The sequence below is a fragment of the Sabethes cyaneus genome, chromosome 3, assembly GCF_943734655.1.
Source record: "Sabethes cyaneus chromosome 3, idSabCyanKW18_F2, whole genome shotgun sequence".
Classification (NCBI taxonomy): domain Eukaryota; kingdom Metazoa; phylum Arthropoda; class Insecta; order Diptera; family Culicidae; genus Sabethes; species Sabethes cyaneus.
Genome location: NC_071355.1, coordinates 104,503,428 through 104,518,163, shown reverse-complemented (window position 1 = coordinate 104,518,163; position 14,736 = coordinate 104,503,428). Strand labels below are relative to the sequence as shown.

The window sequence follows — 14,736 nt, the reverse complement described above, 5'->3', positions numbered from 1 at the left end:
CATTCGCGGCATGCGGCCGTCTCGCCCTGCATCAGCTAGTGTTACTATTGATAGTTTTTGGTGATCTTGTTATTGACTATTATTTTATTTAATTTAATTTATTTTTTACTAATGTTTTATGGAAGAGTTTAAAATTTCTCGAGTTCGATTAGTTTTTAAGTTACGCAAAAATTTCTGTTTTATTTGTATGAGAGTCCTTATCCCCCTACCACAGGGGTGAGGGGACTAAAACCATCATAAAAAAAATTTCTGCTTTCAAACCATAATTCCTTCAAGTCATAATTCCCCTCCTAAAGAGGGGAGGGGTCTCAATGCTCCGTAGAAAAAAAATGCCTCCCAAAACACCCACATGCCAAATTTGGTTCCATTTGCTTGTTTTGTTCTAGAGTTAGGTGGAAATTTGTATTTTGGTTGTATGGGAGCCCCCATACAAATGGCTAGAAAAAATTCTTGCCTCCAAAAACCTTCACATGCTGAATTTGGTTCCATTTGCTTAATTAGTTCTCGAGTTATGAGGAAATTTGTATTTCATTTGTATGGAAGCCCCCCACCCTAAAGCGGAGAGGGGTCATAATTCCCCTCCCAAAGAGGGGAGGGGTCTCAATGCACCATAGAAAAGAAGGCTGGCAAATGAGTGAACATGTGCAAATATATCACCTCTGTTTTCTAACTCCTATCTCTACCTCCACGAGGTGCCGGCTGGGGTACGGTCAGCGTTGCCAACCGGTTTTTACGAAAATCTGGTAAACGAGAATAGGAGTGTCTGAAAAAAGTCTGGCTGCCATTTGGTCTAATGGAAGACAACGTTTGAAAAACGTCTTTTTTTTGTCTGATTAGGCATCGAAAAGTCTGGAGAATCCAGACAAATCTGGAAGGTTGGTAACGCTGGGTACGGTAGCCAAAGTTGCGCACCTGGTGGTACGCAACTTTGGTTGTCGTATGCAGACAGAGAAGGTGGAACACTCGCCGTGTGGTTTCCGGCTACCTAATCATGCAGACACAAGCAAACGATGCAACGTTCATTGATATTGTTTCAGTTACGGTACCATGGTGTATACTCGTATAGGCTTACTCACATAGCAAACAACACCGGTCCACAAAATTTAATTATTATTCGATCTGATTTAATTATCATTATTATTGGAACTATTATTATTTTATTTTATTATTATTACTATTATTATTACTATTACAGACATTCTTATTATTATCATTATTTTTATTATTATTATTATATTATTATTATTATTATTATTTTATTATTATTAGTATTTTTTTTTTTTTTTTTTTTTTATTATTATTACTCTTAATTTTATTTATTTATTTATTTATTTATTTTTTTTTTTTTTTTTTTTTTTGTTTTCTTCTTTTCTTCTTTCTATTTATTTATTTATTTTATAGATATATATATATTTTTTTTTTGTCATTAAATAATACAAATCTTCAACAAAATGTCATTTCATGCTTTCGCGATATTAATAAACGAAAACAACACAACAGTCAATAAAACAGTTACATATATATTTTTGTGCGACTTATAGCTAAACCAAACTACAATATCAATTTTCCGGATTTCCACGATGAGCGAGTCACGGATGAGCGTCGAGCAGATAACGGATGATGAGGATCTGAAACTACAAAGCAATTCAGTCGAAGATGCTCGTTCCTGCTCATCTTCAATCTTGAACACTCCGGAAAAAGCGGACGATGGTAGAGATGATTACGGTGATGACGACGACATCAACGTAACATTAATATCAACGCCATTCTCGAGAGTGCCAAAACAGCTCCAGGAACATGCAATGGAGCAATCTTGCGGCCCACTTAACGATAAAAGGAAAAGGTTAAGTGGAGCAGGCCAAAAGCGTCTCAAGAGACTAGTCGATAGTGGGTACAGCCGCCAGGAGGCATTCCGAATGGCTCAAACCCCACAAGAACAATCCGACGTAACCAAACGTCCCAGGAATTCCGACTTAAATGGGTCAAACACTAGTGGCAATCCTCGTCCACAAAAAATACGACGTCAGAATTGGAAAGCTAACATTCCCTCAGCATCCACTTCTGTACAGCGGCGCATCGATATGATTAGACACTCAGGGCAATCAAGAGGAACTGAGGGTAAGATGCAACCATTATACCGAGATGTTGTCAGTGGTGTAAAGTTAGGTATTCTACCAAGAAGCTATCCTAACATAGAACTCACCACACAACAATTAATAGCTACGCAAAATGAAATTTTGATCAGAGTAGAAAAGCAAAGAAAAGACACTCTAAAACCTAAGTTTGGACACTGTGCGTTCAAATCGGGCTATCTGGTGATCTTTTGCAAAAACCAGGAAACAGCAACCTGGCTAAAAACTATCGTTCCGTCCCTTAAACCTTGGGAGGGAGCAGAACTAGTAGCAGTAGACGAGAAAGATATTCCTCGTCCAGAAATACTGATTGGGTTCTTCCCATGGAGTGCAGAAGACAGTAATGAGAGAATTCTTACACTTCTAGAGAGCCAGAATGATGGATTAGCGGTTGATGCGTGGAGAATACTCCAACGCAACATCGTAAATCAACATCTGGAATTAATTTTTACTGTCGATGGAGTCTCCATGAACTCGATCAAGAGCAGTGAGTTTGTGCTCGACTTCAAATTCGGGAATGCACAAATCAGAAAAAAGTTTCATAAAAGAAATCAAACAGAAACGAAGCCAGGCGAAGGAAAAAAACAATTAAGTGGGGTGTCAGCGCTCAGGAGTAACCCTAGCGTCATTGAGACCCACGAAGAAACTGGTGATACTGAAATGATCAGTGACATCCCAGGATCAAGTGGTGTCCAAGATGCGGGGCTAAACCCGGAGCAATCTGCTCGTACCACAAAAGTCGAACTGGCAAATCAGGGATCAGCACCGGAGTATAGAGAAATAAATCTCCATGCTAATCCAAATATTGGCAACCGCGGAGCTAACGTTGGGAAGCAAAGTCTACCACGCCAACGCGGCAACCCAAACAAAATAATTCAATAAAAATATAAAATTTGTTCAAGTGAATCTTCATCATGCAAAGGGGGCAACTGCTGTACTTTGGAGAAGATTCACAGAAAGCAAACTGGATGTAGCACTGATCCAGGAGCCATGGACTAATAAAAGTAGGATACAAGGAATCCCTACAAATTCATGTAAGTTGATTTACGCTGAGAGCCAGCTCTCGCCCAGAGCTGCAATTTTGGTAAACGAAAGGGCAAATTTCTTTCCTATTACAGAATTAATTACAAAAGATACCGTAGCAATCATGATGGAGGTGCCAACGACCCATGGCACAACTGAAATTTGTATTGCATCAGCGTACTTTCCAGGAGACATGGGAGAAGTACCTCCACCGGAGGTTGTAAATCTGGTCTCTTATTGTAAGAGACATAACAAGGCATTTATCATTGGATGTGATGCAAACGCGCATCATACAGTGTGGAGCAGCACAGATACCAACCAGAGAGGTGAGTACCTTTTAGATTTTATATCATCGCATGAAATCGATATATGTAATAAAGGGGACAAACCAACTTTCGTAAATAGAATAAGACAAGAGGTTCTTGATCTGACAGTATGCAGTCCAACGGTGACTGATAGAATAAAGAACTGGCATGTTTCGGACGAAGAATCCCTGTCCGATCACAAGCAAATTATATTTGATTACGAAGCTAATCAACAACTGAATGAAATTATAAGAGATCCTAGGAAAACAAACTGGGAGCAATATGATTTGAATCTTAAAGTAGGAGTCAATAGCTTGAAAGGTTGCTCAAAAACGTATGAAGAGCTAGAAAACAACACAACGCAACTTTCAAGCCTGATCCTACAAGCGTATCATAAAAGCTGTTCTACAAAGGAACGCTCTACTAATAGAGATGTACCTTGGTGGAACAAAACCTTAGATAAATTTCGGAAGAAAACCCGGAAACTGTTCAACCAGGCCAAACGGACACAACAGTGGGAAGCATATAAGCAAACCCTCACTGCCTATAATAAAGAAATAAGGAGATCAAAGAGGATACACTGGAGGCATACATGTGAGAACATTGAAAATACTCCAGCAACAGCAAGATTGCAGAAAATCCTCGCTAAAGATCATTCAAATGGGTTAGGTACCTTGAAAAAAGAGGATGGCTCTTTTACTAAATCTACTAAAGAAACATTAGAGCTAATGATGAAAGCACATTTTCCATGCTCAGTCATTAACTCATACGAAGACCAAAGTACACCGGCATCGAGAACTGTAACTCTTGAAACCAGGACAGACATTCATGAAATAGTGAATGAAATAACTGGGCTAGACAGAAACAGGAATGATGCATGCACTTTGGCCAAAAAAATTTTTACGAGAAGCAAAGTGGAATGGGCAATTGACTCCTTTGAACCCTTCAAATCACCGGGTAGGGATGGAATCTTTCCTGTACTACTACAGAAGGGCAAGGCGTTTTTAACACCTACTCTGACAAACCTTTATCAGTCCAGCCTGATACTAGGCCATATTCCAGCAGCATGGCGACAAGTGCGGGTCACTTTTATCCCGAAGGCCAATAAAAAGGACAAGACTTCACCAAAGTCCTTTAGGCCGATAAGCCTTTCGTCTGTTCTGCTGAAAATAATGGAAAAAATACTTGATGAGCATATAAAATCATCATATTTAGTTAAAAACCCTCTGAGCAAATATCAATTTGCATATCTAGAAGGTAAATCTTCAGTAACAGCATTACATACGGTTGTAAGGAAACTGGAAAAGTCTTTTGAAGCGAAAGAAATATCACTAGCAGCCTTCCTAGATATAGAAGGCGCATTTGATAACTCATCCCATAGTTCAATGATTGCGGCTATGATGAAACGTGGTTTCGATGTATCCGTTATCCACTGGATTGGCGAAATGTTATCAAAACGAGATATATCAGCAAAACTTGGAAGTACATCCATTAGCGTTAGAGCAATGAAAGGGTGCCCACAAGGAGGCGTAATATCACCTCTATTGTGGTCTTTAATAGTTGATGATCTTCTTCAAGAGATGACAGCCTTAGGCTTTGAAATAATTGGCTACGCAGATGATATAGTCGTAATTGTTCGTGGGAAATTTGACTCTATCATCGCTGACCGGATGCAAATTGCTTTGAATTTTATTTCATCATGGTGTGATAGGCAGGGCCTCAACATTAATGCCAATAAAACTACTATCATACCATTTACGAGAAGAAAAAAAGTTACATTGAGTAACATAAGTTTGAAAGGAACACTCTTGAAACTTTCAGACACTGTCAAATATCTTGGAGTATTTCTTGACAGAAAACTCAATTGGAACACACATCTAGAGCAAGCAGTAAACAAAGCTACAAATGCTCTATGGATATGTAAAAGAACTTTTGGTAAGCAATGGGGACTGAAACCGAAGATGATCCAGTGGATCTATTCGGCTATTGTGAAACCCAGGATTACCTATGCCTCGTTGGTCTGGTGGCCAAAAACAAAAGAGAAAGCTTCTCAGAAAAAGCTAGAAAGACTTCAAAGGCTAGCCACTCTCTCAATAACAGGTGCAATGAGAAGTACACCGTCGAAGGCATTGGATGCTTTACTTTATATGCTTCCACTGCATCAGTTCATACAATTAGAAGCTGAAAAGAGTGCTCTGAGGATCAAAAGATCTATGAACCTCTTTGATGGTGATCTTACAGGTCATCTCAGTATTCTAAAGACTATTAGTATTAATCCTCTGGTAATCAATAATGAAGACTGGATGGCGAAAAAATACAACTTTGACCGAATTTTTCGTGTATTTGAGCCTAGGCGTGATTCCTGGGAAGACGGTGGTCCCGATCTTCGCCAAGGCTCGACGGTTTTTTACACAGATGGTTCAAAAATGGACAACCAAGTGGGAGCAGGAGTAACTGGCCCAGGAATAGACATGTCAATTTCTATGGGTAGATGGCCAACTGTGTTCCAAGCTGAAATTCAAGCAATTCTAGAGTGTTCTACTGTGTGCTTGCGCAGAAACTATAGACATTCAAATATATGCATCATGTCCGATAGTCAAGCAGCTCTAAATGCTTTAAAGTCGGCGACATGCACATCAAAACACGTCTGGGAATGTATTCAATCACTCCAAAAATTATCTTGCCGTAACCAAGTCAACTTATATTGGGTCCCAGGTCACTGTGGAATTGATGGAAATGAAAGGGCTGATGCGCTTGCAAGATTCGGATCTTCTCATCAATTTATAGGACCTGAGCCCTTTTGCGGCCTATCTGCTTCTGTTTTAAAAATGGAGCTGAAGGCATGGGAATGTAGGAAAGTGGAATCAAATTGGAATAACACCTTCAATGCTAGGCAGTCGAAACGATTTATCTCTCCAAACATTTCTATGACTCGCAAAATACTGGAGCTTTCAAAGAAAGATCTAAGCATCTATACTGGTCTAATAACAGGACATTGTCCGAGCCGCTATCATCTGAAGCAAATGGGAAAACTTCAAGATGATATATGTCGCTTCTGTGGCATAGAAAAGGAAGACTCGGAACACCTGTTATGCCGATGTCCGGCAATTTTTAATAAAAGATTAAGGTTCTTCAACAGAGGGCTGTTAGAACCCTTTGATATTTGGAGAACAATTCCCAGTACGGTAGTGCACTTTATCCGAAATGTATCACCGGACTGGACAAATGCTATTAGTCAAACAATGACGGTCGCTTCTAATAGTGGTGCGTCATCTTGACAACATAGCTATAGTAAAATGGGGGATATATCACAATAGATCAAACAAATGGTCGCAGTGATAAAAATACCCAACATGGAAAAAAAAAAAAAAAAAAATCATGCAGTTCGGCGCAGGATTTTCGGAGGGCGCGGCTGCGGGGTGTGAGCACACCGGGAGAGAGTTATTTTCTCAGCTGGCTTAGCACAGAGAGAGAGAGACTCTTAATCGGTCTTTTTTTTTTTTTTTTTTTTAACGAGTAGGGACATCTGCTATCAGACACCTGAGAAGACAGCTCAGGGAGTGGGGTTTGGTATCCCGTGAAGATCGTGAAGATCCAGACCCACTAAAACCCTACTCGAGTCTCCAGCCTCAATCCCCCCTGGAACCACCTTATCGGTATTACTTCAGGGAGGGGCTATTGTGCTTAACGCACACTCTTAGATAACTACTGGACTATGGTAGTTAGGCTGTTTATTCGCCGTTGATCGGCTTTCCAGCAGTTTTGTAGCTCAAGTACGATCTGAGTAGCAGCCGCATTGACCGCACCCCAGACGTCCGAGCTAGAACACATCCTTTGGACTAAGTTATCCGGAGTAGTGTCCTGTCCGCTAACTGCCATCATGTTGCTTCTCACGCCCGCGAAACGAGGGCACATGAAGAAAGCATGTTCTGCAGTTTCCTCGACGTCCGCGCATTCCGGACACTCGGGGGACTCCGCATGCCCAAACTTGTGCAGATACTGTCTAAAACAACCATGCCCTGACAGAATCTGTGTCTGGTGGAAGTTGACTTCGCCATGGCGCCTGTTGACCCACCCGGATAGTTCCGGGATAAGTCGATGTGTCCACCGGCCTTTTGTGGAATCAGACCATGCCCGCTGCCATGTGATCATCGAGGCCGATCTTGTGGTACTCCGTATGCCTCTAGTTCCACGTTGGTTGAAGCACTCTACGTCCTCGCTGATGATGATACCAATAGGCATCATACCCGCTAAGACGCAGATTGCGTCATGTGAAACTGTGCGATACGCACTCGCCACTCTTAACCACATGAGACGATAGGTGCTTTCCAGCTTGGCTAGATAGCTTTTGGTACCTAACGCCGATGACCACACCGGCCCGCCATACCTGAGTATGGACTGGACCACGTTGGCTAAAAGCCTTCGCTTGCTGCCATATACCGCAGAGCTATTAGACATCATACGAGACAATGCCGAAATAGCTGTGGAAGCCTTCTTGCAGGCATAGTCGACGTGGCTCCCGAACTTGAGCTTGTCGTCGACCATGACTCCCAGAAGTTTTAAGGACCGCGTTGACGAAATAGTGCAGTCCCCGACGCTGATATTTGCTTGCTGCACCGACTTGCGGTTGTTCACCACAATAACCTCCGTTTTATGATGCGCTAGGTCCAGTTTCCTGGATCGCATCCAATCTTCAACAATGCTTATAGAGTGGGCAGCCGTCAACTCAACCTCTCTGATAGATTCGCCGTAGACTTCCAAGGTGATATCGTCCGCAAAGCCGACAATCACCACCCCTACCGGGAGCTTTAGCCTCAACACCTCGTCATACATGACGTTCCACAACACCGGGCCCAGTATGGAACCTTGCGGAACCCCTGAGGTGATTGGAACGCATTTCTGACCCTCCTCCGTGTTGTAGCATAGCACACGATTCTGGAAATAATTATCCAGAATTCTGTACAGCGACACCGGCACTTGGACGCTCCGAAGCGAGCTGGCTATGGAGTCCCAGCTAGCGCTATTAAACGCATTTCTCACGTCGAGCGTGACAACTGCGCAATAACGAATACCTGTCCTCTTGGGCTGGATTGCCACCTCAGCTGTCTTAGTGACAGACAAGATGGCATCCACCGTAGATTTGCCTTTTCGGAAGCCGAATTGGTTCCTTGACAGCTGGTTTGTACCCTCCGTGTACTGTACGAGTCTGTTAAGGATAACCCTCTCCAGCACCTTGCCGGCAGTATCGAGTAGACAGATCGGCCTATATGACGAGGGGACACCCGGAGGTTTTCCCGGCTTCGGCAATAGGACCAGGTTCTGTCGCTTCCATCTGTCCGGGAAGTGGCCAGCTTCCAGGCATCTATTCATTACTGCCCCGAATAATTCGGGAGCCTCCAGAATAGCCGCTTTAATGGCCATATTCGGGATACCGTCTGGCCCCGGTGCCTTGCTCACCTTTAGGGATTTAGCGATATCGATGAGTTCCTCGTTCGTAACCGTCACTTCCTCCCCGACTTCCAAACCGCCGTCGCCCACGTTACTTTGGATGTTCGGCTGGGAGGCCGACCATCCTACGCTATGGGCTGAGATACTGGAACGTCGGCCGTGGGACGACTCAGCGGCCTGGGGCCAGGGCCTTGGCTCGTGGCGCGGAAAGAGGCCCTCGATGATTCGCTCCAGCATCTCTGGTGATTGCTCAGCGGGCGCCATTACGCCCTTGGTCTTTGCCATTACGACCCTGTAGGCATCACCCCACGGGTTCGCATTGGCACTAGCACATAACCTTTCAAAGCAGTCTCGTTTACTAGCTTTTATCCCACTCTTAAGCGCTGCGCGTGCAGCAACAAGTGCTACTCGACATTCAACCCTGCCTTCGTCTGAACGAGCTCTTTGCATAATTCTCCTCGCACGAAAGCAGGCTCCGCGGAGTTCCGCAATTTCATCTGTCCACCAGTAAGCCGGTGACCTGCCATACCTAGGTCGACCTTTCCTAGGCATGGAAGCGTCACACGATCGCGACAGTACCTCAACCAAATGATCAGCGTTCGGATCGGGCATACCGCGATCACCGCACTCTCTCCGGATCGCTTTCACAAATACTTCGGGATCGAAGTATGATGTCTTCCATCCACGGGTGGTTGGAGTGTTGGCTCTACTCGCCACCTGCCGCCTCGTTATCTGACCGACACCATAGCGGACCGCCTGATGGTCACTGTGAGTGTAGCCATTATCTACCCTCCAGTCTCCTATCAGACCAGGACTGCCAAATGTCACGTCGATGATAGACTCCGCACCGTTCCTACTGAAGGTACTTGTGGTGCCGACGTTGGCCAAATCTACGTTGAGCTTTGCCAGAGCCTCAAGCAGAATCCGACCCCTATGGTTCGTGCGACGACTTCCCCACTCTACCGCCCAAGCGTTAAAGTCTCCCGCCACAACCACCGGCCTTAGACCAGTCAGCACAACTGATACTCGGTCTACCATCCGCGTAAACTGCTCGATAGACCATCTCGGCGGAGCATAACAGCTGCAGTAGAACACTCCACCCACTTTGGCAACCGCAAATCCCTCGTATGCGGTTGACACAACCTCTTGAACCGGAAACCTGCTTGTCCATATAGCCGCCGTCCCGGACCCATCCGACACCCAGTTGCCGTTTCCGGCAGGGACGCGATATGGGTCCGAGATGATGGCAACGTCCGTTGCCGACTCGGAAACTGCTTGGTGTAACAGCTGCTGAGCCGTGCTGCAGTGGTTCAGGTTGAGTTGTGTCACTTGCACTATGATCGTGGCTTGGTCGCCGGCACACCAGCCGGGCACCTTGGACCTCCCGTTACGTGCTTTGCGTCCCTTTTACCGGTACAGATCAAGCACTGGAGAGGCTCCGCGCAGTCCCTTGCTTTATGGCCAGCACTGCCACATCTCCTGCACAATTGGCTCCTATCTGGCCCTTTGCAGTTCCAGGCCTTATGCCCGTGCTCGAAGCATCGGAAGCAAGCCTCCGATTGCTTCAGCACGCTTAGTGGGCATACCGACCACCCCACTTTTAGCCTAGCAGCTTTCAGGGCTTCATTTCCGTCCGCCAGCGGAAGTCGTATGGTGGCTACCTGGGTCCCGACAGGACCCTTACGCAGGCGAACCGCCTCGGTTGCCACCACCACTCCACTTTGCTCTTTGAGGGCCTGTACGACCTCACACACATCGGTGATCTCATCCAGGTTTTTAAGCTGGAGAGTCATTTCTGGTGTGAGAGCACGTACCTGCACTCCCTCCCCGAGCACTCCTTCCGCTATCGACTTATATGCGGAACTCTTCTTGGTGGCGTCCTTCTTCAACTCAAGGATCATTTCGCCCGTGCGTGAGCGGCGGATGCTCCGCACGTCCGCGCCCAGGTCCTTGAGTAGGGCATCTCCTCTCATGGCCTTCAGAACCTCCGAGTATTTCGACCCGTCGGTTTTCAGGATAAGAGCGTCGCCCTTCTTCGCTCGCTTCCCTGTCGGTTTAGGTGAAGCTTTCTTTTTGGTGGAGCTTCTTCTTTTCTTCCGCTTGGCCGTGACCTCGATCCACGGGCCACCCGTCTTGGTGTTTCCCGCTGCTTGGTCGTTTGGCTCCACCAACTCGCTAGCCTAAGGGCTTTTACCGATCAGGCGTTTTTTTGGTCCACCAGGGGTGCCATCCCCCGGGGACTGTCTCAGACGCTTAGCAGATGCCTTACCGCTGTTGGTAGCGCTCTCCGTGGCTTCCAGGGCCACGTTGCGACACGCCGTCAACGAGCAGGCATCCGTTTGTACCGACTTCGACGCCTTCACGGTCTTCACCTCTCCTATATGCGCCACGAGGTCGTTATGCACTTTGGTCGCAGCACACAAGGTTCTCCGAAGCATGAGCAAGCTCTGCTTCAGGTCCTTGGAGAAATTGCCGCGACCTGACGTGAACTCGATGATTAAATTGAGCTGCTGTGACGCAGCTACCACTTTGGGTAGTTCCTCTCTATTCTTTCCCATCGCCTTGATTAGCGATGGGCCGTTCATCGCTGTGTCTGGCGTGGCAGGCGTACCGCTGCCCTTGCCACCCACACTAGCACTTCGGGTTGCATCCTTCTCCACCCTTGGTGGAGAACGTTGGATGCCTCCCCTCGCGAACGGGTTTTCCACCGTATCCGCACTTGCTGTAAATTTGTTTAGAAGACTCATTCTGATTCTAAAGGGTCCCCCTTCAAGCCGCTATCCAAACCCATTTGAAGTAGTCGCTTTAATGATCCCATGGCGATCTATGGAACAGGGAGAACCATGCGAGGGTTGGGGCAGCGCCTTATGGGCAACTGCACCTCAGAGCCAGATCGGCGTAAATCAGGAAAAAGCATCTGAACCTACTCCCGCCCGGCGGTCGCCGGTCGATAGATTTGGAACGTACTTGAAGGCCTGCCAGGTTTTTCGGGACGGAGACACATGCACCGTTTGCCACCTCGCCGTTTCAAGTCGCTATCACGTGACTTTACTAGGGGAGCTCGTCGCAAATGCTAGCCCTAAGTCGTGTTGTATATCGTGTCCGAATCATGTCCAATAACATAGCCGCCAGTTTACCGAAGTTGAAACCTTACTGGCATCGGCCCCAATGGGTCCCAACAGACTCTTAATCGGTCTGTTTTACACAATCTGCACTTACGCCCTTTGGCGGTTGGTGCCGAATTGTACGTTTGGGCAAAAATTGAGCCACGGGACCTGATCCTGCCGGGAGTCGGCAAATCAGGTGCCCCTAAGTCAAGGTCTATCTCCGTGCCGATGACTCAATGGCTGGAGGGGTGAAAACATGCCAGTCGCGAACGGAGTGCTTTGGGCATCTTGCCCCTACTGTGCCATGCGGGGCTCTGGTACGGTCGATCTTTGTTGTCCCTTGCGTTTCGTGGGAACAGCATAGTAGTCCTGCCCAATTTCCCTTATGGGTTTTACGCCAAGTGCGTTCTGGCTTAATTGGCTTCGCTTACAATTTGCTGTCTGATCTGTGTTGGAGATTGTTTGTGCATATACTCCGCTAGTCAAATAGTTAGAGTCGCACAAATAAATCTTCAACACAAACGGGCAGCAAATTTGTATTTATGCGAAAAACTTTTTAATGGCTCTGTCACCATCGCATTGGTTCAGGAGCCATATTTTCGCAAGGGGTACTTTCATTCGACGGATATTGGAAACCAGAACTTTGCTGTTTTCAGCAAAACTGGTATGACAAATCCTCGTTTGATGCATGCCCTGGGCATCAAACGAGGATTTGTCATACCAGTTTTGCTGAAAACAGCAAAGTTCTGGTTTCCAATATCCGTCGAATGAAAGTATAGCATATGAAAGCATATTGTTGCATAGGTCAATTAGTGCATGCCTTATCTCTGAGTTGACTACTCGAGATATTTCTGCAGTCACAGTAGAACTCGTCGTGGATGATGTCCATAGGCGCTATGTCTACTGTTCTGCATACTTACCACACGATGAACCGTCTCCCAGCGACGATTTCAGAAATGTGGTGAGATACTGCCAATCTAGTGGGCTTCCGCTCATTGTAGGCAGTGATGCCAATGCCCATCACATCATTTGGGGCAGCTCGGATATCAATCTGAGAGGCTCTAATTTGATGGAATATTTGAGTGGTACCAACCTTGGAATACTCAACATTGGCAATTGTCCAACTTTCATACGAGCTGGTAGAGAGGAAGTGTTAGATATAACACTCTGCTCTAACAGGATCAGTCATGAGTTGGCACAATGGCATGTTTCAAATGAGACACCAATATCTGATCATTGCTTTATATATTTTTATATTATATTATTTTATTATTATTTTATTATATTATTTTATATTATTATATATTTTATATATCATTTGGGTGTCTCCTTGAACGCTGCAACATTTCGCAATCCGAGATTTTCTGACTGGGAACTCTTTGAGGAGGAACTGGCGACGAAATTTCAAGGATTCGAACCGACGATTGAGTCATCGATCGACTTGGATGTGGCTGTAGATGTCACAACATCTTTTATTGCGGAAGCTTTTGAAGTAGCTTGCCCGCTAAAAACTATTAAAACGACTAGAGGAACACCATGGTGGAACTCTCATCTCGCGGAACTAAAGAAACGATGCAGGAGAGCCTGGAATAGACGTCGGAGGGATGGCGTGGAGCCTTTCAAGCAGGCCCGGAAAGCCTATGCAAAGGCTTTACGATCTTCAGCACGCACGAGCTGGCACAGGTTCTGTAGCAACGTTTCCAGTTTCGGCGAGGCAAGTCGACTTAATAAAATACTGTCAAAATCGAAAGATTATCAGGTTAATAACATTCGAAGTTCGAACGGTGAATACTGTTCGAATGACAATGAAATCCTGGAATGTCTCTTTTATAGTCACTTTCCGGGCTGTGTGGAACCTGAAGTTCGAAACGATCCAGAAATCGTTTTAGGTGGCTTAGACTCATGGGCTTTTGCTCGGAGACTTGTCACAACTGAAGCGATTGAGTGGGCCGTGAACAGCTTCTCTCCATACAAATCTCCTGGAACAGATGGAATATACCCTATTCTACTGCAAAAAGGATTCAAGTACTTCAAACACATTCTGAGAAGGATGTTTGTGTGTAGTATTGCTATTGGGTACATCCCAACTCAATGGCGTGAAATAACCATTAAGTTTATTCCTAAAGGTGGACGCGCGACATACGAGCAAGCCAAAAGTTTTAGACCAATCAGTCTAACGTCTTTCTTGCTTAAATCACTTGAGCGGATTGTTGATCACCACATCCGCGAAACAAGCTTAGTAGAAGTTCCTCTTCATTCAGCACAGCATACTTATCAAAGTGGCAAGTCTACAACCACTTTATTACATGATGTGGTGGATAAAATTGAGGTTGCTTTTTCACAAAAGGAATCTTGCTTAGGAACTTTTTTGGATATTGAAGGCGCGTTTGATAACGTATCTTTCGCTTCCATTTTGGAGGCTGCTCGTTATCATAATGCGCCTTCAATAATCATAAAGTAGATAGAACAAATGCTTAGTAACCGATTGCTTTTTTCGTCCTTACGGCAAGCAAGCATTTGGAAGCAAAGTGTTTGTGGATGTCCACAAGGTGGCGTTCTCTCGCCTCTTTTATGGAACCTTGTGGCGGACGGCCTATTGAGGAAACTCAATGGTCTAGGCTATCCGTCATATGGTTTTGCGGATGACTATCTCATCCTAGTAGTTGGAAAGTGCATAAGCACATTATTTGACTTAATGTAGCAGGCACTACGTGTCGAAGA

General features: G+C 45.4%; 1 protein-coding gene across 2 annotated transcripts in view; it reads left to right on the top strand.

Moving 5' to 3' along the window:
• The window catches only part of LOC128744557 (alpha-1,2-mannosyltransferase ALG9-like), a 102,193-nt gene that overhangs the window by 26,997 nt on the left and 60,460 nt on the right, over positions 1-14,736 (top strand). The window contains exons 2-3 of one of the 2 annotated variants that reach the window (XM_053841644.1): positions 1,542-3,166; positions 3,251-3,475. The exons of the other annotated variant lie outside the window; for it this stretch is intronic. Of the exons in view, the coding sequence (XP_053697619.1) occupies positions 1,542-3,014 (1,473 nt within the window). The 3' untranslated portion in view covers positions 3,015-3,166; positions 3,251-3,475. Of the gene's footprint in view, positions 1-1,541; positions 3,167-3,250; positions 3,476-14,736 lie in introns of those variants that run through there. 2 annotated transcript variants of the gene reach the window in all.